This window comes from Lepisosteus platostomus, chromosome 18 (assembly GCF_059453375.1).
Source record: "Lepisosteus platostomus isolate fLepPlt1 chromosome 18, fLepPlt1.hap1, whole genome shotgun sequence".
Taxonomy (NCBI): Eukaryota; Metazoa; Chordata; class Actinopteri; order Semionotiformes; family Lepisosteidae; genus Lepisosteus; species Lepisosteus platostomus.
This window is the reverse complement of record NC_142628.1, coordinates 6581531-6606933: the sequence shown is the minus strand read 5'-3', so window position 1 is coordinate 6606933 and position 25403 is coordinate 6581531. Positions and strand designations below refer to the sequence as shown.

Below are 25403 nucleotides of genomic sequence, written 5' to 3'. Positions count from 1 at the left end.
GACAGGTTTATTTCACAAAAAAATAAATGTTGGTCTAATATACTGCTAAATTCGACATCACAGACCACGACCATTCACATTTGATATTTGAAATAATACAGATGCAAAGTAAAAGTTTCACAATACACACACACACACGATTCATTGATCTTAGGTTACAATACGCGATCTATTCAAACAAGTCCTCCACCGTGCAGGAGTACAGAGCCTGCAAAACATGCGGTTACAGTATGCCAAAATGTTCTCCCAAATCTCTGAACTTACTGGCACCATATGCGTCAGCGAGGCGATATCGTTAAAGTCGGGACACGGTCCGGAAATGCACTTTAGTCTCCCAAAACCACAACTTACTTAACACATCCACGTGTCTATTATATTGACGCAACCACAGGGGATTATTAATATGCACAGTCAAAACTAATGATTCAGTCCATAAATCCGAGTGAATTCTTTAAAATCCTAAATAAAAACGATTCTGTAATAAAAAGTGTTAAGATTTTCTTGATCATATTTGATTCATAATTAAGCTCCACGGAAAGCATGTATTTTTAGTTAAAATCTGAGCCTGGTGTTAGGGGATCAGAACCAACCGCTGAACACCTTGACGTTTGAGAAAAAGACAATGTGCAAAATGTTTGCATACAGTATTTTCATTTCTTTTTATACACGCTGTCTTCAAGTTTTTTAAATCACGGGAAACTATGCTTTTATGAGCTAAGGAGAGGGTCTTAATTCTAATATCTATGTCATTATTTTCAGTGTGTATTTAAGATGAGATTGCCCTCTTCAATAAACATTTTTTTTAGATTTGTATGCATAATTTAAGTTGCACAATGCCAAACCAGTTAACAAGGGAAAGAAATGGATAACTTCTGAGAGTCCAGCCAATGGGCCGGCTTTATTTCTGATTTAGGACGCGGGATGAAACAATCGCCCGCTGGTAGCCTATCTGCAGTCCTCCTTTCTTTCCTTCAATCCATCCGTACAGACCGCGTTTAGCTGGCTAAGACTGAATAAAGTCTCCTCTATTGAAATCCCAGACAGTGCAACATATCCCTGTATAGCAATCAGGACAATGTGCTGAATTGGCAGTCTAATTATAAATGTGCCATTTGGACCTACATTGAGCTCCAGTGCCACCTTACCTTATGAGGGAACTTCAACTCACAGCTAACAGCAACTGTTCAAAACAAAATGCCATTACTGGATCAGCTTCGCCGCGACAGAGGCACCAGCCAGAGGATTGTTTTACAAACAGCCTCTCTCACTTAAGACAAGAATGCATTATACGACACAAAGTTATTATTACAGACTGGACACAATTTAGAAAAAAAAGGAAAAGTTTAACTGTGTTCAATTAAGGTTTTATACTCCTCCTGGTAGAGCAGGAACAATGTGGCGATTGTACGTGTTTAATGTTTAGATCATTTAAAAAAACGGACTTACACGGATTTTAAAAAATAGATATTAAATCGACATTCAAATTGGACTTGAAAAGCAAACACCGGGGTCGCTTTTTATGTGCAGTGAATCAGATTCCCTACGCTCACAAAAACAAGTCTTATTAATTGCCGTCTTCATTGGGGTACAATGTTTGGAAGAAAATACGTCAACAAGACTTCACATTAAAATTGTTATCGCCACACAGCAGGCGGGTATACGTGTTATCTGTAAAAACTAGAGTGTTTAATTTTGGGAAACACCCTTAAGAAGATGAATTATCTCATTTCTCCAGGCTGAGTTTACACTCACAATATTCCTTTTCGACCACTTAGCACCCAGATACAACACCAAATTGTTTTTTTCAAACGTCTCAAGCATCTTCACCTTGTCCTGCTTGGATCACATAATTAATCAGTTAAAAAAAGGAGATAACACATTCAAGATGTCTGTCCGATTAATGCGACTACTTCTGAAACAGGTACAGCTCATTACTTTTTACTGTCTCACAAAACACTAAAATATTATTGTAAAAAAATTAAATTGCAATGCGTATAAAAAACGTAAATCACTTCAAATTTCTTATTATCCTTTTTTTTCATCTTGAATAAATCTGACCTTTTACGATGAAATGTAAAAGGTTTAACTGTTGAATAAATATTTCTTAATGAAACAAAAAGCATTTCAGGTGTTAGTGTTAACAGCTTTAACACGTGTTACACCTGCCTTCTAAAACAATCTCAAAGGAACAACAAGGACTATCAAACAATTTCATGACTTGGAAGCTCAGTTTAAGACTTACTTTGTCAAGTTCCCTCTTTACAGCTCCGAAAAGCGTTCTGTCAGCTCGCAAAGGAAGCCTGGTTTGTTCAGGTTGTGTTATTGTCTCTCAATGGATCAGCCTCTGGATGAGGGCTTTATTTTAATTTATGGCTTATGCATTCTTTTAAGGTCAATTTGCGCGACCTCCAGCGAAAGTTAAGTCGGAGAATTCCCAAGCTATTGCGCCACCGCAACAAAGATCCCTCAGTTTTCTTCTGAAATTAATGAAAACTTCTGTTACTGTCTGAATTCTAACTATCGATTTTAAGAAGCAGCAATCGAGGGGGGGACTTTTAAAAAGGGGGGGAAAAACTTGGTTAAAACTTTTCAAAATGAAAAATACTCAGGCTTGGATACCTAGCAGCGTGAACGTCATTGTCAATGAAGAGTACCGCTTTGTGGACAAAACTGAAATTGCTTCCCAACAGAAAAGATACTTTCAGCAAACTGCTCTGCACAAGACTCCTAAAACACCGCTGTACAAAGCCAACTTTTATAACATTGTTCTTCAGCAACGGCATGAGGTAAAATAATTAACTGCACACTGACCCTGTCGAGCTCAGTTTCAATTACGTTTTCTTTAGAAGTTGCCATCATTAACAGTAAGGTAAATTGGAAGCTTTACAGCCTTTCGTAGTGACAAACAAGATCGCTCTCCCGATGGAAGCACATGGAACAAACTTAATTACGCAAAAGGAAAAGTAACATTTACATGCACAGACCAAAAAGAAAACTAAGATTACAGACAGACGCCCTGGATCTACACATCACAGTGCAGTACGCTCAACAATAACAGTACTTTTACCCTAATGATCACCCCGTTTCTGCAGCGTAGAATACAAACAAGGAGCAAGACTAATCACAAAGGACAATAACTCAAGAATTATCCGTTTCAATAACAACTATAGGAGAGAAGACGGAGGAGAAATTAGCTTAATGACAGCGAGCACTAGTCATACTAGACGAGGTAAAAAGAAAAAAAAGGACCAAAAAGCAAATACAACATACAGCGGAAGAAAAACAAGGCACAACAGGTTCAGATCATTCAAGATTACCTTGTAGTAGCCAGTCTGGCAAAGATAAAGGCAGGTCCTTACGATATCCCGTTTCGGTATTTTTTTTTAAATACTGATTACTGATTTCAGGAGAAAAAATGAAACTAAACTCTGCTGGTGCTTCCACGGGCCATGGACAGGGGATCCGGTTCTTAACAGAAGTTTAAGTGTCACAACTGGTATGAGGTTTTGTTATAATCTATTTTATTTCTCTCTCTCTCTCTGTGAAACAAGTGAAGGCGATGGTTAGTGCTGTCAATCTTGGCAATCAATGTTAGCGGCCATGTCGCAAGTATTCAAAGCATTTCCCGTCGTGCAACATCATAAAGTGAGTGGCCAGGGCATTGATCTGAGGAAGGCAAAGAGGCAGGGCTCCCTCTCAGACAGGAGAGGCAAGAAAGAGAGAAAGAGACAGAGGGAGACCGGGCAGGCGAGGGAGGGGGGAACATAGCGAGAGAGAAAGCGAGAGGGAGGGAGGGAGAGAGGCACAGACCGGAGAATACAGCAAATAAAACAAACCGAGCTTTTGAAAAAGTACTTTTGGAAAATTAGTCAACCCGGAAGACAATGGAAGATTTGGGAAGATGTGATTTTAACGGGGCGTGCTAATTGAGGCTTAATTCCCCCCTGTTGAAAATAATGATATTTCCAGGACGGCAGTGATCTAGAAAAGAGTACGCACGGTAGTCTAACATAACCTTCTGTTAAAAAAACAAAAACTTACAAAAGATTCGCCAATGCACGGCAATGTGCAGGCTACACACAAAAGTGGGGACAAACGACAACAGAAGTGAACCAGGTTGCGCACGCCAAATATGTGTTTGTTTATAAACCGGTACGTGTGCAAATTGAATTTAAACAGGTGGACAACATGAAAAATGAAAATATCATGAGGTTATAATGAGAACGCATATCCCTCTCTTCAGTTGCGATATGTTACATGCAGGGACATCAAACCTCAATTGTACTAATACAGAACGACCCAATAACGTATATAATACCTGTTCGATTTAAGTGAAAGTAAAATCCAGATTTGTAAAAACTACAAACAGGACGTGCACGAAATGCGTTGACCGCAAAGTGAAGAGGCTCAATTCTCCCTGCTCTGTCCTCGCCGGCACTCGTGAGCTCTGTCTGCGCTGGGTACTGCAAAGGAGCTACACGGTCAGGAGAAGGGCGCCAGAGCACGGAGTGCGAGGAAACTGTTCAGTAAATGTCAGAAAATAAAAACAGTACTGGCAAAGAGTTCTTAAATAGATCAAACCTCAAAACGTGATATGGTTTGTTATGATGTTAGTAGTTAAAAGAGTGATAGATATACTATATTACACTTACGGTAGGCTATATTAGATATATAGCCTGTAAACATGATTAAAAGAGGGGTGTGAAAAATGATAAACAGGCCTTAAATCATATGCACACCATATGTGTATACTATGCATGCACACATATCAGAGCGGCTAATGCAAAAAAAATAACTAAAAAATACAAATATAGATTTACGTTACTAAGCGTAGCCTAGTTGTACAGGTTTAGAGACCATTTCCGAACATCATCAAGATGGTCATAAAAAAACCGAGAAGCAATGTGACATTACAGAGCAACTTTAATATTAGTTCAGTGCACTTTCCGATGCGGAAAATACGGATTTCAGTGGAGGCTGCAGTGGATGTGTATGTGATTTTTTTATGTGCATACGCGCAAATTATGGAAAACTGGATGTCTAGTTATGTTTTTAAAATGATATGCTTTTTGATATGATACGATTTGGTATTGTGTTCGCGACAATTCAGACTGCGTCCGTGGAAATGCGATTTCGTGAATAGACATCAAAGTACTGTAAGTAAAACAATGTTTTAATTATCACAGGCTTTTAAATAATATTGATATGTAATTAGTAAATGTGAACTAATTCATCATTTCATATACCCATTTGTGATGTCCTGAGTTCTTGAACTCTCCATCCAAGCACAACTTTCCTAAATAACTTTTAAATGTTAACATTACTGACAGCTTTTCTAAATTAACTTGCACTTTTTTTTAAATCAGCGTCAATCCACTACTTGCGTTTTACAGTCCAGACGTGGTTTAACGCTTTTTGGATTATGTGTAATGGACACAATCACTTAATGTTTGCACAAATTGAATTCCTGCAGTGAAATGTTTATAACTACAGATGTCATTTACTGTCTCTCAACATAACTTCAGATCGCGTGTTCATACACACATAGCTGTTTCGAGGAGTGGTTCGTGCTGAAACTTTTCAATATGTGCATGAACAGTAAAATGATTGTTTCTTTGCTCTAACATTCTTCTGAAATGGTCTTTATAATCTGCGTTCATCTTGAGGGAAAATGCATTCCAGTTGCAAACATCTGACCACAATCTGCAGAACTCGACCGCAGCAATTCAATTAATGCGAACGTTTGATAATGAAGAAAAAATCATTTAACCTTAAGACCTAAGTTCACACATCTGTTTATTTTACAGAAATACTTCTTATTCTTGAGCACTGGCGTCTCATGTCACCTTACGTATTTTCCCCCCAAAATTATTTGCAAAGGTTTACCTATATAACGCATATTAACAGAGTTCTATTTGTCAACGGAGTTCAACAAATACCTGCTTTATCTATAGGTGTTTCTACTGATAAAGTGGATATTTCACAAACTGTTCTATCCATCATCAATAATATTTCTGTGTGTGAACATTGGAGCTAATTTATATATTAGAATACATTGATAGTCTCAGGAGACTCATGTGTTCGCCTATATGTTTTTACTAATCAATAATCAATCATATTAAAATTCTACCGTACCTATCGGTATTAAATCTGTTCAAATAACAGATGGTTTAAGAAATTAACCATTCTTCGTTCCTCAGTTGATTTTCAAAGATATATGTTTAAGCTTACAAAAACAGTGCTGACGTCTTAAAATACTTACAGGTCAATGTAAAAACGTGGGGGAAAATGACGTTTAAAATAAAACTGTCACACTTGTTTTCCCAGCTACTTAGGTACTTGTCTATTCTGTTTCTGAAAGTTAACTGCCAACCAAAATGCCTTACAGGCAACTCTGTAAAAATGTCGTGAAACTAAGATCTAAACCGTTAAAACAACTGCTTAAAACTTTAATATCGCCAAACTGTTTTTTTCTCCATTAAAAGAACAGTACGATAACATATCTAATTACGACGTTTAATCGCTACTTAACACTGACTCGTTTGTATGATCAAACCCATCAATTATATGAGCCTGAGGTTCAAAACTCCAGAAATCAAAATTTTGCATTAGCTTTTTTAAACTCTGTGGATTTGCTCAACTGTTTTTAACAAAACTCTGAAAACTTCTTAACCCTCTTTAATGTAGTAGAAGGTCTTTGGGAGGCTGTCAGAAGTTGTGACCGAAATGCTAACTTCAACAACAATAATAATAAAAAGAAGAAAAATAACCATATAATCAATAACTGATTATTTCTTCAGAACGGTCCAGTACTCCGAATGTGCAGGTACTCCCCGTTAAATAAAAAAAAATGTATCTGACAAGTGTTAAAAACAATAAGAACACAATCGATTCTCTGAATCAGCATGCTGATAAAAGAATGTTGTACTTACAATGACAGGGCAGGCTGCAGTAGAAAATGCTGTTTGTTAACTGAAGAGTCACACAGGGTTGTAGAGAGAGAGGGAGAGAGAGAGAGGGGGAGAGGGAGAGAGAGAGGAGTGAGTGGGAGTGCCAGTAGATACACCTTCACCAACATCTCATCACATCTGCCAGGGTCTGTCTTTCATTTTCACATTCCCTTTGTTCCTGAAAAAAACAGATCCACACGTCACATCTTCATCCCCAGATTCAGTCTGCACCAAAGAAAAGATGAATAATTCAAACTGAGCGCTGCCTCCTAGGCAATAAACCTTTTGCACTTAAAAGTTTTTTTAATGCGCTAATGTCTTTTTTTTAAATATAAATCGAGAATTGGAAAAAATATGCAAGAGCAAACAAAACAATAAACAGGACCACATAACTATTTTAAAATAGAAACAGGTTTAAAAATATTATTAAGTTTTTAATGACGGACTTGGAGAGAGTAACCAGTAAAATAAATAATATTTATTTGTAAATATTGTATATTGTTGTTTGAACACGACCAATTATTGGAGGGTTAATTTGACCTATAAATTCACCGAACGACTTTAATCCCGATTTGGAGCTGAAACAACTAAGTCAATTGAGCCTTTTCCTGACCAGATTTGCGCTCCGGTATAAAGACAGAATTTTCTACTAATATTCGCTTTATTTTAAGAATATAGCACAACGTAAACCGAATACATTCATATTCAGTTAGTAAGTTAATTAAATCGACACAATACGGATAAAAGAAATATAAAAGTATTTGGGGAATGGGTCTCGCTTTCTAAGGTAAGCATTCAATTCGCTTAATTTTGTTAGAATCTTAATTTTGTAACTTTCGGCATAAGTATTGTGGCTTAAAGTCAGAATTTGTCATATTAATGTAATAAGGCATCGCACACATTAACGCAATTCAGTTTTAATCATGTGAATATAATAGAGGGCAGATTGAATTAGGGTTTCTTAACTTGTATAGGTTATATCGTTTTGGTGTCTAATCGATAGTATCCAAATAAATTTGTCCTTTATCAATTAATTTTAAATACCATCAGCTCTTAAGACATGTCTACCATAAAAGTCTATATTTAAAAAGTATACAATCTTAGATATAGTCTTAATTTCAGCTATGATAACTAAAACGCGGACAGGTAAATACGCAGGAATAAGGTGTATTTTAATACTTAACGGGACTCGCACGCCACCCTTCGATGAACTTGAGAATTACTATTCCTATATTCACAGGTTTATCTCGTTTCAGCATTTTTAAGCATTTCCAGGTCTCTCTCATTTGAGTAATCCTAAGTATTTCCTGCTTTTCGTAGGAGGACAAAGATAAATTCTGCAACTAAATATCTGAGTGGCTACAAAAGTAGCATTAACCGTGATTTTTCGTAGCGTTCCAAGTAATTGCTCTATATTTGTACTAAACAATTCACTAAGTTAAATATTCCGTAATTAAAAAAGAAATCAGTACTGATCACAATTACCATAGTCACCCTCAAATACCAAAGCCATGAAATATGCAGGTAAAAGATCGTCTTTAAAATGAGATAAATCGATATTGGGTGGATCAATAATCGCTTTCTTTAAGAAATCGGATTTTAATTGAAAATGAAAACGTCAAACAAGAAGTCAAAATAAGTACTTTTTTATGAGAATAAAAAAATGTATCTATCCGATGTTTTACCTTTTTGATAAAGTATATATTTTTAGTTTTTTGCGTAACGTTTACTTAATTTTAACAGTCATAATCAAGTATCGTAGCTTTTGAGTATGGGAGAAATTTTGTTATGCTTTTTTTAATGGCTCAATAGGATTATAAGCGAATATTTTTAGTTGATCTAAATTTAATTCATGGAATAACGGCGTAATTCTTTTCAGAACAGTGGTGTGTAGCATGGAGTGAAAAAGAACAGACAATGGAATGTTTTGAATTCACATTTTGATGATTTTAGACATTTCAAAGTAAATTAGTGAAACGTAGCGGGCGATAAAATAAAAGCTAATTAAATATATTGATTAAATATGCGGGTACTTCGGAAATACTTCTGTCAGATGTTGCGGAGTCGACCTTTAGCGTTTATCTACGTAATCTGATGATTTTTAAATGGCCTTCTTTTACTAGAGTATTTAGGAAACCCCCCAGTTTTATGACTGCTTCGGGTGGAATAAAAGACGAGGAAAAGATGGTTTTAATGTACTTTTTTTTCTTTCATTCAAGTGATTTCCCAAGGACGGAATAAGTTCCTCGTCTGATCTCACTTTGCCAGTCACGATTCCTCCTTCTTACGACCGTACCTTAAAACCAGTCACAATGTTTTTCAGCCACCTGTCTTAACGCCTTTAATGATTTCCTGTTCTTTTCCGTTTTATTTTTAAATACGACTTAATTGTCCTGTCCGACCAAGGTAAATGGCTTGCATTTTCATAAGACTTTAAGCAGTTTGCCTGAAGTGTTATTCCATTATTTAAATTAATAGTATTAGGTTCTTAACTGCTTTCCTAAATTGTATCATTTAAAGGTAGCAAAGTTCGAAGAAACCGTTCTTCTAAAGCAGATGTATGATAGAGAACATGCTTCTGTAATTATGGTTTTCGGGGCGTGTTTGTGAGTGAATCTGTGTCTTGGAGTTCAATTCGTTTTTTTTTATAATCAGCGTGCGCGTTTTCGACATTACGTGGATTTCTTCATTAAAATGCTTTACGACTTCACTCCCTCCTCCTCAAAGAGTCTTTAAACTTAAATGCACTCATTCACAATGCACGATTATGATGGCAGAAGTAGGCAATGGGGAATGACGACTTGTGGCATCTTGCAGGTGCAGCTATTTGTTTATTCTTAACCGGTTGTTAAAATAACGCAATCTGTGTTCAAAAAGTGGCAACCGTCTTGTTGTAAAAATCAACACACAACAAGCCTGTCCCCAAAAATACAATATGCTGTTCAGATTTAACGATAAAACCGTTGTTATTCTTTGGGGGGAAAAATGATATTTTCAGAGAATTGGGAGTGAACGGGAAAGGATAAGATAATTCCAGATATGCACACAAAACCTGAAACGTGGGCATCTTTAGAAATTACCTTTAACCTCTTCTGAGTATTTAATATGTTAAGCAAAAACTTTTGAAAGTGCATATTTTTCTGCCCTTAACACAATACTTGCCAGTTTTATCAAAGCAAATCCATATGGCCCGTTTACAGTAATGAGTTTTTCATAAATGGCTTCTGTTAAATCTTTCAAAGCAAGATCGAAATAATATCCCTTGCCTCAGCCCTAACCTTATTTAATAATAGCAAAACTATATTGCACTGTCCTTTACTTACTAATTATGTCCTCACTCACTCAGACATCTGTACCCATCTCCAGTATTGTAACATTTCCTAGTGACTACTATGAGTTAATAATAATAATTTATATAACCTTTTCTAGGTAAACAAAAAACTGAAAACAGACATTTAGATCTGTCTTTTAAATTACCTCACTACAGAAGCATTTTGTTAATATTGTTCTTTAATATACACTAAAATGTGTTTTCAGAAAAGGTTCAATAGCCAACTATTTCTGTTTTGCTTATCTCTCGTGAACACAGTAGTATGCTTCCATATTTGAAAATATCTCACACCTGAAAATGAACAAATGTACACTAACAACTGTTGAACCTGACATATATAAGTAAACCCAATACTCCTATAAGTTAAAAGGCAATTTAGAAATGAAATTCATATCCAAAATGTAATCTAAATAGACAACTATTCAAAATGGGTGCCCTTGCAATCTGTTTTAGAAATGGCTTGCTTCTCTTAATGATTGTGTCAATAATTGATAATAGAGGCAAGCACTGTTTATAGGAAATTAATTTAATTTCTTCACAGTTGCTTAGAAAAAACAAAAGTACAATTTGGTTCTTTTTTGTTTTATGATAGTTTCCCTAGTGAAGTATCCTGTAGTAGCTGTCATTCAAAAGGGCATACTGTACAATATGGCACCATTCAAGGTCTTAGGCCTGGGCTATCTGTAAACAATTCTTTGCCTGAAGGCAAAGCAAAGCACATATACGCAACATAAAATGCCTGGCATACATTTAATCATTTCTAATCCTTTCCTAGTCTTTTTTCTTTATGGCTTTGTTTTCTAAAGGTGTTCAATTGACTTTTCTTTGTAGATAAAATTCATCCTGAAAATGTCTTTAAAAATTATGACGTGGAGTATCATCATTTCTAAACATGCCTTAGCACCACTTAGCCTGGGTCATTAAACTTTCAAATCTGCATCAAAACGGGAATCTTAGCAAAGATATAATGAGTTTAAAGCAGACATAAGTCCTTTCAGCATTCAGGAAATCTTTTTCCCCCCACTTTTTATAACATAATTCATTTTTAATGAACTTGCAGTTTGGGACTGTATTCATAGCTAGTGTACTTTTATTTTGCTGTAAATGTGAAAATGAAAGAAGATTCAGAAGCCTGGAAGTTAAGTCAGTAATGGTGATTTAATGACATATCATTTTCCCCTCTTCAAATGTTTCAGCTTGTTTGTCTTTCATATCACTATGCTTACTTAGGGTTTTTTTAGGTGATTAAAATTAAATTAAAATGGCTGCGTTTGCAAATCAAAACATCTTTAACCAATACCATGCCTGGCTGAGAGAACACATCACTCTAGCCTTGAAGGGAGAAGGCAGAATACATTACATTTGCATATTGTGAGTTGCTTTGATGCATCTTAAAATGCAAGTCTACTCTATTAATATTTTAAAAGTAAGTGCATGAAAATCAACTTTTTGTTACATTAAATTAACATGTGTTCTTGTTTTATTCCACATGCTTAATTAGGGGAACAGTAGTCTGTCAAAATAAATATGGAAACTTCCACATGATTTGTTATGATTACAAGGAAACCTATCCAAACCCATCCATTTCAGGAGAGGATGCTTAAATATACATTTGTGTCCAGTTTGTGAATTTCTAATATGTGGTATACTGTATAAAGCAGCCCTTCTGTGGACACAAAAACAATGAATATTATTAAGAATTTCCATTTTAGTGTCTTATCCTGTGTTTAAGAAACGTCTTCACAGGGAAGGTCAGCCTTTATGCATTAAAGGTTAAAATGTTTAACTGTGAGCATAATGGGATTTAGTTGCTGCTTCCAAACCACAGTGTTTATTTTGCCAAGATGGATCTTATTACATGAAAAGAAATTAATTAGTAGTATATTTCTGTATTTCTGTCTTTGACTGAATCAGCAACAATCGCCCCAGAAACCACAGACCTGAATGGTCTCCTCATGTTGGTAATTTTAGTCTATCATTTTATATTGTAGTTAGATCACATAGGAAATGGAATATTCCAACAAGCACACAACTACACAAGTAATTGTCATCTAGTTTATTTTTGATAAGTGGTACAGCCTTGGGGGGAAATATCATGATTTGGTACTTTACCAAAATAATAGCGATAGAAAATGGATTGATTGGAAAGTAACACCATACTTAGAGAAATAAATCAGATAAATCTGCATTTTTCTGTTCATTGCCACTTTTAATTGAAAATCCCCAGAAATGAACTTTTCAGACTTTACAGACTGGTATAGTTAGAAAAGTTACATAACATATTAAGACATACACTCTTGTCTCTTTAAGAGTTACACAGGGATAACAACTATTATTAAGTACTAGAAACAGAAGCCCAGGACCAGTAACAGAATACACTGGAAAATTTTATGACATTCTTTTCCTTCTTTTTTAAAACCTTGCAATCAAGACGTATAAAGGGAAAATCACAAACCATAAGTTATTATGAGGCAGGAAGCAGAAGTGGGGTTCATTTAACTACTTGAGGCAGGAAAACCAATTCATTATGACATTTTGTGTCGCTTTAAAGATCTTTGAGCATTTTAATTATAGATAATTGCTTATGTGGGAGGGACATGTGTGTAGTACATTAGCATTAAGATTGTTTTTTCATCTTTTAAACGTAACTGTAATCAGGAAAACAATTGTACGAAGGGTGAAGTGTTTGGAAAATGTAAGGCTAAAATGTATGTATCTTTTGAAACACTAGATTTCTGCTGTTATACAGTAACTAAAAGTAAACATTCATGTCATTTATACATTGTCTCAAAATCCTTGCTAGATTTTTCTGTGGTAATTATGATAGTTTATTATTTTCATTCAATAATTTACAAAACAATCTACACATATGAAACATTAAACATAACATTTAAAAGCTCAAAATGTCCCTGCATTGCACAAAACAACTGACTTTCAAATGTTAGGATTACTATTAGGATTCCAATAAAATCTAGATTATATGGTGGTCTGGCAGCACTGCTGTCTCACAGCTCCCTGGACTTGCGTGCTATTCTGGGTTCCTTCTGTGTGAAATTTGCATGTCTTCTCTGTGTTCATATGGGTTTCTTTCTCTCTCTGTATACTGTCTATGTGATCTGTGATGGGCAGGTGTACTCCTGCCTTGTGCTCTGTGCTCCTGGAGTGAGCTCCTGGTTTCTATGCCTCCTGTCAAGAATTAATAAAAAATGTAAGAAAGGAATGGAGGGACGAGTTTTCCTGTGGAGAAACAAATTTGGAGCAATTTAAGATTATTACTGCTTTTTCAGTCACCATGTATGATTAGTTCAGTCTGTGCACAGCAGCTACAGCATGTAACAACACACTCCTTTTTAGAACGTAATAAATATTACTGCATCATATAAACATGACTCTAAACACACAGCTTTTAGACAAAAAAACGTGAATTACACTGTAACGCCAAAAGTACAAAGAAATACCTGAAGAAATACCTCACACCTGAAGAAGGCTCCACGGCCGAAACGTTGTGTTCTCTTTCTTCTTTTTTTCAGCATGGAATAAACCTATTACTTGTTCCTTTGCAGCCTACGCATGCTGACGCAGCTACCCACCTGTACAAAGAAATATGTACATCTAAAATAATATACTTATAAAAAACATACAGTAAGTTTTTCACTTAACAGTTTTAAAAATAAGTTGTTCTAGAAAAATCTGTGTAGATCATTTGAGAATTACTGTAATTCTGTATTGTATTTCACTTTATTTATGCTTTTCCATACAATGAGATTAAAACCAGAAATTAAACTAAATTTGTGAAAAACATAGTGAGATTTCTCAAACTATATATGCAACACTAATATGTCAATGGTTGATTACAATGTGAGATTTGGCTCAACTTTATGTATGCAGCAGAAATAGGAATTATAACACTATATGCATTTTTTATATAATTTAATTGTTGTGATTTCCAGATGCACTGGTCTTACGATAATCTTTTCACCATTCTAATAAATGAGTACTTTAAAGACCTCTCCTTCACTTTTGAAGGAAATAAGAAAAAAATCACTGCAAAGGATTGTATCAGAATGACAAGAAATTAAAATTAATATTAATCTGTAGCAGAAAATAAACCTGTTTAATGCTAAGAAGTCCCCGTGGACACAGAAGTTAAGATAGGTTGGAGAGGATAGGGGTGCTCTTTTCTCGCTTTGACACATCCTTAATTAAGTTCCTGGATTTCTACAGAAACCAGCTCAGAAGGCTCTACATCCTAGATGCAACCATTGCTGTTAATTTTTAATGAAAATTTTGTTATGTAATTAACTGAATCATCATTTGCATACATGTTAATTATCTTAATCCCACTTGGATTAGTAAAGTGGGACACTGTGTTCTCATTAGATGACCTAAATTTCCTACTTGTTACTCTAAATTTCATCAAAGTTTAGTCAGGGTCTGATAATTCCTTTTAAGTTAACAGGGAGAGTCTAATTAATTAAGTCTAAATAAGAGAACTTAAATACATGTTATTCCTAATTACATAATGAGAGCAACCTCCAATATCTTTCGACTTTGATTTGGAGTTAATTATGGAAATGCATTTGTCAGTTAATTTAAACTTAATTTACATAAATACTAATGAACCAAAATAATAGTTTTATTCACAAGGTTATACTCCACAGCTACAGTCTCTATTTTCTACTTTTATTTTGGCTCCCAGTTGGATTATTGTTTTAACCAAGGGAAATGTATGTATAATATATTTCTTGCTAAAACATAATACAGCATATATACAGTATGTATTATTTATATGTACAAAGTACATTTGGGTGATTAAAAGAATCCAAATTTACAGTTACCTAGATTTCAACACAGTACACAATTATACAAATTAAAGTCTACCGCTCCATATTATATCATAAATAAAGTCATTCAATGATGAATATGATTCTATAAATTTCTGACTTGTTATTTAAAAACCTTAACCTGGTATGTACTGGGTGTTCTTTAAAGGTTCAGCCTATTTACTTTGGAAAACTGTTATATTTGTGTAAAAGTTCATTTTAGACAATGCATGTTTTTTTCCACTAAAGAAAGCCAAATTAACTTCTTATATGGGTTCACACATTACATTTACTCCATCTTTTTTTTCTCTGCAAAGATTTAGATAAGTGGCATTGTATGTTTTAATCCTAGGATAAAGTAACAATTCTTGACAATTGAAATGTCAAAAAAAGGAGTTGGTGGGACATGACAGTCCAACGTTCTAGTGAAAGGATGGGAGTTTATGTTCCCAGGGGAAAAGACAGCAAATTTGTTTTTAGCCCCTAGCTCTGTAGGATGATATGAGTGATGTCAACGCTGAAAATGACTTTTGGACATACTAGAAAGCAGTTTGTGTGAGAAAGAAATGCTCATCGCAAATTCTCAAAGCATGCTATCATTAGCACTTCAAATTATATATGGAAACTAGGTCCACGGATTTCTGAAATGGGATTGAAACAGGTACATTTTTAACTGCAGCCAAATCATATGTGACCTAAACAGCAAGGGTATTCAGAACCAATGTTTCTCATAATCCATTCTTCCTTCCATATCCCAATTCACAAACCATTTTAATTCAGAACCAAATTAATGTGGCAGTGAAGGCTGTGGCCTGACAACGTTTAAATGCCAAGTGCAAACCCTGTTAAGGGTGTTTTATGTTTTGAGTCTGTGAACTACCGGTGTCCATGTGGTTCTCTAGGTGCTCCCGTTTTCTCCCCGCTCAGCTGCTCTAAACGTGGGGTACACATACTTCTGTGACTCCAGAACCAATTTAGAATCATATTAACACAAAAAAAACCATGATCACTACATATCGAGAGTACAACTACATACAATAATTAAGCAAATACATGAAATTTTCTAAATGCATTTTCAAAACTAAATTCAACTACTAAATTCAAAACTACTAAATACTATTTTCAAAACTAAATTCAACTTATTTGCTGCATTCATTCTTTACCTGGCAGTCAGATTGATGTATGGCTCAGCGACTGTGACACAAGCTCAGTGAGGCTGGATTCTGTGCTAGAGACAGCCATTCAAAGGGACCCTTCTATGTTGAGATGAATACAATTTTGCCTGTTGCTTTTACTCTTTGAAAGCGATGAAAGCAGATGCTTGGTTATCTGTACGATGAAAGGAACATTGAATTATTAATCTTTGAAATGATTCCAGTAATAATTATGAGATTATTGGAATTTTACTAATTTGCCAATGTTGACGGCTTTGCTATGACAAAATGAATGCCAATACACTAGAATACATGTCTTCAATTCCACAGACTCACATCACCACATTCTGAGCAGATTTCTTTCATTTCCACCCTCTGGAATACTCCTCAGAAGCAAAGGTTGTCATTTTTTAAAATCACTGTCTCGCACAATCTTATTTGTTCAGTTCATCCAGCAATAGCAGATCTGCATTGGAGTTGCATCATCTACATCAGGGTATGGCCTCTGCGAGTTTGGGAAAAAAATACTACGTCTCATTTGTACCTGGCATCTTCATATTGCATCATTAAGTGCCAAGTGACATCATTCAGAAATGCAACAAAGAGCAGCCAATTGCCCAAGGCCCAATATCAATCTGCTTCTCTGGAACTAGCAACAAAAAGTTTGAATGGTTCGTAAGCATCCAAAAAATGAGCTAGCATCCCTCTGTGAAAATCTAATCTCAGTGTCACGTCATTTACCAAACTGCTCTATACCACACGGTGTCGCAGGAAGCCGGAGCCTACCCGGCAAGCAACGAGCACAAGGAAGGGTACACCCTGGACAGGGCGCCAGTCCATCACAGGGCCAGTGCAAGCCACTCATACATGGGGACAATTTGGAGGTCTCTGCAAAGACCGAGGGGGGTATATTTGGCCCAGACACCAGGATAACTCCCTACTCTTATCGAGAAATGCCCTGGGATCTTTAATGACCACTGAGAGTCAGGACCTCAGTTTAATGTTTCATCTGAAAGCCGGCGCCCACTACAGTATAGTGTCCCTGCCAGTATACCAGGGCATTAGGACCCACACAGACCACAGGGTGGGTGCCCCCCGCTGGTCCCACAAACACCGCTTCCAGCAGCAACTGAACAACGATTTTTAGGAAAGAAAATAATGTTGACGGTGGGCAATGGTGGGCAAATAATACTGGATATATACTGCATCAATCATATCATGATCATATCAAATTTGCTAAGATCCAGCCTAATGGTTTTGAATGAATGTTGGGGAAAACAGACCCTTTGGTGGAATCATAGGAGGGATAACATGTAATAACATTAATTGCTCTGGGAAAGGGTTTGGTCAAAGTAGACATTATAACCAGCATTTGTACTTCAAACTGTTTTAAATTGACAATGACGAGATGATAACAACTTGGTAGTTAATATCTGCATATCTGTCTATATATAGTATGTCTGCATGTCGATCTATGTCTGGCCATTAAGTGTAACTTTAAATGACAGGGCAGTGTCCCTTAACATACAAATTGTGTTTTAGGATGGTGCTATTAGACATCAGCAGAAGAGTCCACAGCACTGCTGTTGTAAACACAGTATTCTTTTCAACAACAAAGGCAAGAAGATTGGAGAAACTTATTTTTTTTTTACTTAAAAACGACTATATCAAGGTACAATTTATGTTTATAACGAATCAAACGGAATATATAAGAATATTAAATTAAAACGTTTTACTGTTGATATTTGGAGTTTGAGGTCCGGTTATTATTCAGTTATGGGTAGATGACGACACTGTTCTCGAAACTCTTTAAAAAAAGAGAAGCGAGACATACGTATTTAAAAGGTCACCTACAAAATTAAACTATCAGTCAACTATTTAGCACTGTAGGTACTTTAAATCTAGGTTTGGTTTATTAAACGGGACAGCGCACAGCCTTTAAACGGCGCCAGTCAGCTAACAAGCTCATTTACATCTGTTGCTGAGCATGACACAACCGACAAAATATGAGACAGACATAAAACATATCAAGAAATAAGCAGATATTAAAAATAAAAAGAGAATAGTAACAACTCAGATCATAAATAAAAAGTGAAAGGTCAATGGCATGATGTTAGACATTATTTTGTTTGTTTTTGACGTTTTGTACGCATTTTACACATGTTATAGTAGATGTGTTGAGCGCTGTAAACGCGATATCGGCTCTATAGTTGTAATTTCTCACGTTTCCCAAGTTACAACGTGCAAATTCTGAAATGCATTGAAGGGCATGGGCTGTTGGTTTATGTAGTTCTTCTCGAGATTTGCCCCGCCTCTTCAGAGCGGTGCAGACTACATTTCCCATGAATCACTTCCCCCAAAGCACCTAGGGTTGGATTGTTCCTCTTAAGTAAGGTATAGCTTTGTAAAAGAAAGCCTTTTTAAGAGAATTGCGAAATGAGTTCCAGTGAGGATCATCAACACGGGACAAAAAGACCGGCGTCTCCGAACGAAGTACATTTTCTTTTTATGATTTAATAGACGGCATAAAGGTGGTTGTTGATGTTCAGGTCTAAGGCCTCTCTGACTAGTGTTTAAAACACTCTGCCGACGACTGAGCTGGCTTGTAGTAGTACTTCATTGCTTTGAATTGTGTGTAGCAGTCTGTTGGTTTTGCAAATCATCCTGAATGTAGTTGCAGTGTTTTGAAAAAATGTTGTGTTAGCAATAAAAAGCTGCAGTAATGAGCAATAATGAACGAAGCCTTTTGCTTTCTCTGAAAGAGCTACGTTTATAACTCGAGGTCTGCATTAGAGCAGTATTTATGTTTGATTATCTTACAGTTATCTTGAATTATCTGCAATTATTTTGAACACAAATCTACTGAACCCCTCGATTTTGGTGCTCTAGCTAAGACAATAAAGGATGTGCGTTTGTTTATGATTTCACGCGTTTTTCTTCGGCTTCCTGCACCTTGATCAGATATTTTTATAAAATGCTTTTAAATCAGAGAAAATGTAATAACATAATAACTTAACTTTACCAACTTCATAAATTAAGTCTTATTGTTAAAAAATGTTCGTTTTCATGCAGCAAGTACAGTATTCTCGTTTATTGCTTTAAGTTATTTTGTTTCTTGACAATTCATTATTTCAGTTATTAAGTTGAGTAGAACTTAATAAAAAAAAGAAATATAGGTTATCGGAAACGCATTGCGAGGGATCATAGCCGCAAAATGAAGGTGCATGTTTGTTTTGTAATAAAACGGCTTTAGTATTGAGTTTGCTAAATACAGCGTGGCTTAATGTAGTGACCTCAAGATGCTCACACTTAATGAAAGAGGATTTTAAAAATAACGATACCATGATGTCATTTTCATACGTGATTTAAAAAATGTCCCCTAATTCACGACTCTTAGTGTGATCTATGACAAAATGAAAGTTGGCCGACCTTCCTCTTGAAACTCGTTCTCTCTCTCTGCAGCACGGGTCCAGCAGCTGGGATTCGGTGGATTTAGGTACCGACGAGCGGAAACAGAAGTTTTTGAGACTAATGGGAGCAGGAAAGGTAAGCTTGTGCTTCCCCGTTACAGCAAAGTTGCGGCAGTTTCAGTCCCTGGCACCTCAAGCTACACTACAGGCACCCCAGTAAACGAAACGGTATAAAACAAATGTAGCGGATGCAAACACAAGAAAGGGTAAATGGATGACTAGCTGGAACAAATGTGCTCATCAATGTTTCATTGAAGCTTTAGCAGACACAGTGAGAAACTGTGGCTTGGCAGTTTTCACAGCCTTGAGAATGCATCCAGCGTTAATTTTCTTTGAAAAGAGCCTCTCAAGGCCCCTGAGCCCAGTGCATAACTGGGTCTACTGTGGATAAGCCTAAGGACAAACGCGTCAATTTTGTATACAGTAGCCCGCGGAACTGTAGGCATTGCAAATGTATACCATTTACAAAATTTGGAAGAGGAATGAGAACAAAGTGGATGAATAGTGGTTTCCTGAAATTATTTTTAAAAACCTTTTCTGCCAGAAATATTTCCAGATAACACTGCATATCCATGTCTGTCTGACTTCAGTTGTAACGCTGCAGTATTGCATGCAGTCTCTCGCGCCAGCAAGCAGTGTTAATGGCCGGCGTGATATTGCAATACCTTGTCGACTTGACTTTAAAAAAAAAATTAAAGTAGGCTTTTTTTTTTTTTTTTTTTAGGCTGTGGGAGAAACTTCTAAATAAGCTCAGAGATGTAATTTTATGGCTGGCTTAGTGGCTAGCATTGCTCCCTTGCAGTGCTGGGACCCTAGGTTCAATTTGCTGGGGCGTTTTGTTCAGATGGAGTTCAGATGTCCTGGCTGTGTTCCCCGTGAGAGAACTGGCTCTGGTGTGAGTGTGCGCATGTCTGTCTGTCCGTGTGCGCCCTGCGATGGACTGGCGTCCCATCCAGGGTGTATCCTGCCTTGGACCTACTGCTTGCTGGGATAGGCTCCACCGCAACCCTGAACTGGATAAAGAAGTTAGAAAATACATGGAAAATTTTTTATTGGTTCTTGCAGTGAAAACGGGATATAAAATAACCCCCCACTGGTGGTCGAATCTCGATTCATCCCTCTTAGAGTTAGACAGGCACAAGGCTGACATTGTTCAGATCAGATCAGGATCTCTACAGATTGTCCGTCTTTAAAAGGGTAATGGTTTATTATCTTGTTTAGTTTTTCCTACAGTAGTGGTGACCAGGATTGAGTACTTTTTGTAACATGGACATAGTGCGGAGAAATAACTGCACTTTGTAGACTCTTTAGCCCAATATTGCATTGTTCGACCACGTCTCGGTATCATCACAAAACGAAAGCATATGATTTTGTGAAGTGCCAAAAGACAAAAGGGTAACTTGTTAAAATTATGTATTCTAGAAGGAGCACACAGGACGCATTGTTATCGGAGACCACAAATCAACTTCACATTTCAGAACAGGTAACAAATGAAATTCCTACTTTAGTGTTCTATTCCAGCATTTTAAAGTAATCTTTAACAGCGCAGCCTCTGTTTTTTTTGTTTTTGTTTGTGGAGAGTTGCTTTCACAGTACATGCAGTGGTTCATCGTAGACCTCATATATAATTCAATGCAAATCACTTATTAAAGAATATATATTGATGATGAAAGAGCATAAGATACTTTTTGAAAATCAAAGTAGCTTTTGTACAAGGGTTTATCCGCTTCAAGCGTTTGAAAGCTGTGTGCCTAAAATTGAAGGGAAAAGCAACCAAATCCCATCTCAGAAACTTAAGTTGTATTATATATATATACACAAGGTATTTGAGAAGATACTTTGCTTGATGCTGTTGGTTAGTGTTAAGGTTAGCTTTTTAATAGAATAAGAATTGTTTAGCACTGATGACTGTCCTATAGCATTTAACATCAGTCCTGCATGCACATTGCAAAAAAAACCCCGTATGAATTCTAGAATGGTACTTACACGATGTTTCAGATGATCAAAACTACCCATGTGAAAATTGGTATGTGAGAAGTGGCCGTGTGAAAATGAGTGACTTGACTGTTCAAGTTTGAGTACTGTAGCACTTTGAAGCCCAAACGACAAATGTGGCTGGAAGTGGGGCATCAAACAGTATCCTCTTCCCGAGTTTGAAGCAAAAGGTCCAGATGATTAATAGTGGCAGTCCCAGGTTGGTTTTGTCTAACATAACAAATATGAATATATAAAAAAAATATATAAAAAAATTACAGTATGCAGGTGTCAGTCATTATGTGGTTGAATCTCTACATATGCTTGCCTGTGTTTTAGGTTTGTTGAATACTCAGGAAGTGGAGGTTGTTTCTACGGTCACGTTAAAGTGTTTTTATGTGCTTGTGTGCTTTTCTGTGTATTAACAGGGGAGGAGGATAAAAGAATGAATTCAGAGCTAGAATACCAGTATCAACAAGGCCTGGATGGAAAACTCTCAGGGAGGAATAAGAGGCATTGTGGCCTAGGCTTCAGTGAGGTAAATACTGCCTGTGTATCTTTACTTCTGACACTGACATGAATATTAAGCTTTGGTTTCATAATTATTCTCTATATGTGAACGTAGCTTAATTAATAACTATTCCCTTAATGTGAATACTCATTTTACTTATAGAACAAAATGAATTGTTTTGCTGAGGGAATATATTGCCGTTTGTTGTTGTTGTGGAGGTGTATTGCACTTCTTAAGAAAACAGAAAGAGCCTTGACTCATCTTTCTAGTGAGGTTTCCTGTGGTATTTTAATTGGAAAATGTTTGTTATTCTTTATTTATAAGCGAACGTTGCAGTCTTTTTCAATACTCCCCAGCTGGAGCAGACCTTGTCAGGTCTCGTAAGCTAGGCACGGCTGGGGCAGGTCAACACAAGGATGGGAGACATCGAAGGAAAATGAAGTGGCTCATGTAAGCGGTGTTGGTGAACCAATATTCCTCTCCCAGCTCCATTTTGTAAGATTACAGATGTTTATTGGGGTCCTGACTAAATCCCACATTAGGCTCTCCCTGTGTGACTTGCCTAAATTTCCCCTTCATTTAGCTGAAGTAATTTCTCTCCTCTCCATCTGACCTGATGTGGAGTGGAGCTGCCACACATGGTGTTTGAATTACGGTTGAATTTGGCCCCCTCCATTATGTGAAGTGGGATGATAAGAGCTATGTGAGTGCAAGGGATTCTTCGTTGTGATTAAAAGCTCCGTTTCTTTCACCCCCGCTAGCCCGATTCGCCTGAAGAGACCCAGAGCACGGCAGAGTCAGAAAAACAGGGCAGTCCAAAGGGCTCTATAAATAAACCCGAATCAAAGGAAGAGACTTCATCAGAACAAGAGGAGCCCAGTAAACAGGACGATCACACAGAAGACTGTGCAGACAGCAAAAAGGAAGAGAAGAAGAGTGGTTATAAAATGACATTTGTGAAGGCTTCGTAACTGGTCACAAAATGCTGTGTCTTTTTAATTCGTTAAACTACTTTATACTATATACATGTTGTTTTCAGCACACCATTTCCCAGACATCTATTGGAATTTCTTAGTTTGCAAATAAAAATCAAGTCATTTTCGTTTTCAATACTGCTGGCCTGCATCTTCAAGGTAATTACTCCCCTCTGTCCCCTAATTATTGAGTCTGCTGCATCAACAGGGGAATGAGGGGAGCATGTGTATATTTTTTAACTCTTTTCTGGAATATGCATACGAAGAACATTTTGTAAAGAATTAGTGTGCATGGCATTCATTACATGTAACAGAACAGGGATGAATTAGCATAATAGCTCCTTTTACATTCTCTTTGAAGTCCATAGAGGAGAATAACAAATGTATATGAACTACCAGCCAAACATCAATAAATGGAAATACCCAAAATCTCTGTGGATGGTCCTCAGTGGATTTATAAAGAAAATCCCCTCAATGTATTGGAATAACAGCAGAATAAGCAGAATAGTGGATGTGATTTTCAGTGACGTATGCCCTCCAGACTCATTAGTGCAGAGGTCTCACAAATCATGCTTGTCTTCTAAGTTTCAATCTTTGACTTTCCCCGATGTTAAAAGCAAAGAGATGTGGTCCCATTGCCCTCTAGGGAAATAAAGTTTTAAGAATGTTTTATAAGTTCAATATATTATTTTTAATCTTAACATTGAACATTACCTTATAAGGATTAGGATTGGTCATTGGTTCATAGGAAAGAAAGCGGCATTTGTGTTCACTAAAAACATACCCTTAGAAGAATCATCATTGAACTTCTGAGAGGTAGGGAGTCAACTCGGTTTTCTTGAAGCTAAACATAGAAATGCTATGTTTGAAGTTGAAGGTTCTGAGGACTGTCCATGGGTTTAGAACCAGGTTAAAACTGCATTTCGAGCACAGTCCACTTCCATACTGTTATTTTGCATTTCATTTGAGTCGTGTTATTTTATATGCTTTTTATTGCCTTACAGATCTAGTAGGAGCAGTCGTCCATTTCCGTATATAAAGAATTCAGCTGGTGTATTTGATCCTTCCAGTATGGTGCAAGATGCACAGGACAAACTGAAATGACGGCTGTGTCAGAGAAGTAACGTTCTTATAAAAAAAAAAATTGCAGTACACGGGAAAGATCTCAAATGAAATTGGGTTGTTGGAATGAGGACTTCTTAAGAGAAATCATAGAACATATTGAGATATTTGAGTAAAAACGGTAATGGAAACTAAATTCCCCCCCCCCATTGTTTTTATAACCTTTTCATCCAGGTTAAGGTCACCAGGGAGCCAGAGCCTATCCCAACAAGCAACGAGTGCAGTGCAGGGTACACCCTAGACAGGACGCCAGGCCATAGCGGTCTGATAAGATTTTTCAAAAATAGTCCTAAATAAATGACATATTTGAACATGTAAATTGCTAAAAATAAATATGTAATTGGAAAATGTCAGAATGCCATCATCTATGTGATGAGAGCAATATCATTTACAGTTGTTAAAAACCACAAAAAGAAGAAAAAAGGAAACTGCATGTTGTCTAACAGGCACAAAACATTAAAAATACTACACCGATTCTTGAACTGCAGGGGCCAATGCTGGAAGCACAAGATTTGCTATTAAGGCCAATACTACTTGTCTTCAGGTATATTAATGGATCTTGTTTATAGTGCACTAAAAACAGGAAAATGTGAAATAAAAATAATTTTACAAAGTGAAGCAACTAGAGAGTAGCTGGTCTCTTTTTTTAAATAGACAGCAACCCCGAGCTTGCTACAGGGAAAGAGCCTGACATACTGTATGCAGCAGGTTTAAATAATGAGGTCTACCCTCTTACATCCAAGCTCTTTGAGGTCAGTGCTCATTGATATTTAGCCAACCTATAACATTCAAAATACAGCTTTAAATGAAACATGCCTAGCATTTTATACTCAATAATAGTCAAGATACCTGCAGAAACATTTTCTCACATTGGGTACATAAGCTCGATAATTAACCTTGGGCTTTGTTGAGGAGATGAGTTTAGACGTACGAATGAGGATAGTTTAATGACAACGGCTAAGAATACTGTACAAGAAATCTATTTGTGTGATGACAATAATTGGGAAACAAAAAAACATACAATAGCTTGGACATAAAGGTGACCTGTATTGTTCACACCATACCCTTTTGTGAATATTTGATGTTATGAACTA

The 25403-nt window shown here is 36.5% G+C and overlaps 2 protein-coding genes across 34 annotated transcripts in view; one reads left to right on the top strand and one right to left on the bottom strand.

Moving 5' to 3' along the window:
- Positions 1-7075, bottom strand: part of sox6 (SRY-box transcription factor 6) — a 203714-nt gene extending 196639 nt beyond the window's left edge. For 5 of the 32 annotated variants that reach the window (XM_088611253.1, XM_088611259.1, XM_088611268.1 and 2 more), the window contains exons 1-2: positions 2243-2527; positions 1146-1180 (exon numbers count right to left, since the gene is read on the bottom strand). The gene's annotated coding sequence lies outside the window, so the exon portion shown is untranslated. Of the gene's footprint in view, positions 1-264; positions 338-1145; positions 1181-2242; positions 2530-3317; positions 3713-6932 lie in introns of those variants that run through there. The other 27 variants (XM_088611252.1, XM_088611258.1, XM_088611267.1 and 24 more) reach the window with 14 other exon arrangements.
- c18h11orf58 (chromosome 18 C11orf58 homolog) lies at positions 1871-23616 on the top strand. 2 transcript variants are annotated; one of them, XM_088611276.1, is made up of 5 exons: positions 1871-1921; positions 19721-19804; positions 21151-21211; positions 22131-22240; positions 22975-23616. In XM_088611276.1, exons 1-5 carry the CDS (start codon positions 1886-1888, stop codon positions 23182-23184), a joined length of 501 nt encoding a protein of 166 aa, XP_088467402.1. In that variant the 5' UTR covers positions 1871-1885; the 3' UTR covers positions 23185-23616. The 2 variants fall into 2 exon arrangements, with proteins under 2 accessions (XP_088467402.1, XP_088467401.1); XM_088611275.1 differs by lacking the exon at positions 1871-1921 and adding an exon at positions 18590-18751.
- The last annotated feature ends 1787 nt before the right edge of the window (positions 23617-25403 follow it).

What these genes read in the sequence shown, in the direction of transcription:
- c18h11orf58 (XM_088611275.1), top strand. Translation starts at nt 18,695, where the DNA reads ATGAGTTCCAGTGAGGATCATCAACACGGGACAAAAAGACCGGCGTCT. An exon ending in GACCGGCGTCTCCGAACGAA is followed by an intron (nt 18,752 to 19,720) that starts GTACATTTTCTT and finishes CTCTCTCTGCAG; the next exon opens with CACGGGTCCAGCAGCTGGGA. An exon ending in GTGGCCTAGGCTTCAGTGAG is followed by an intron (nt 22,241 to 22,974) that starts GTAAATACTGCC and finishes CACCCCCGCTAG; the next exon opens with CCCGATTCGCCTGAAGAGAC.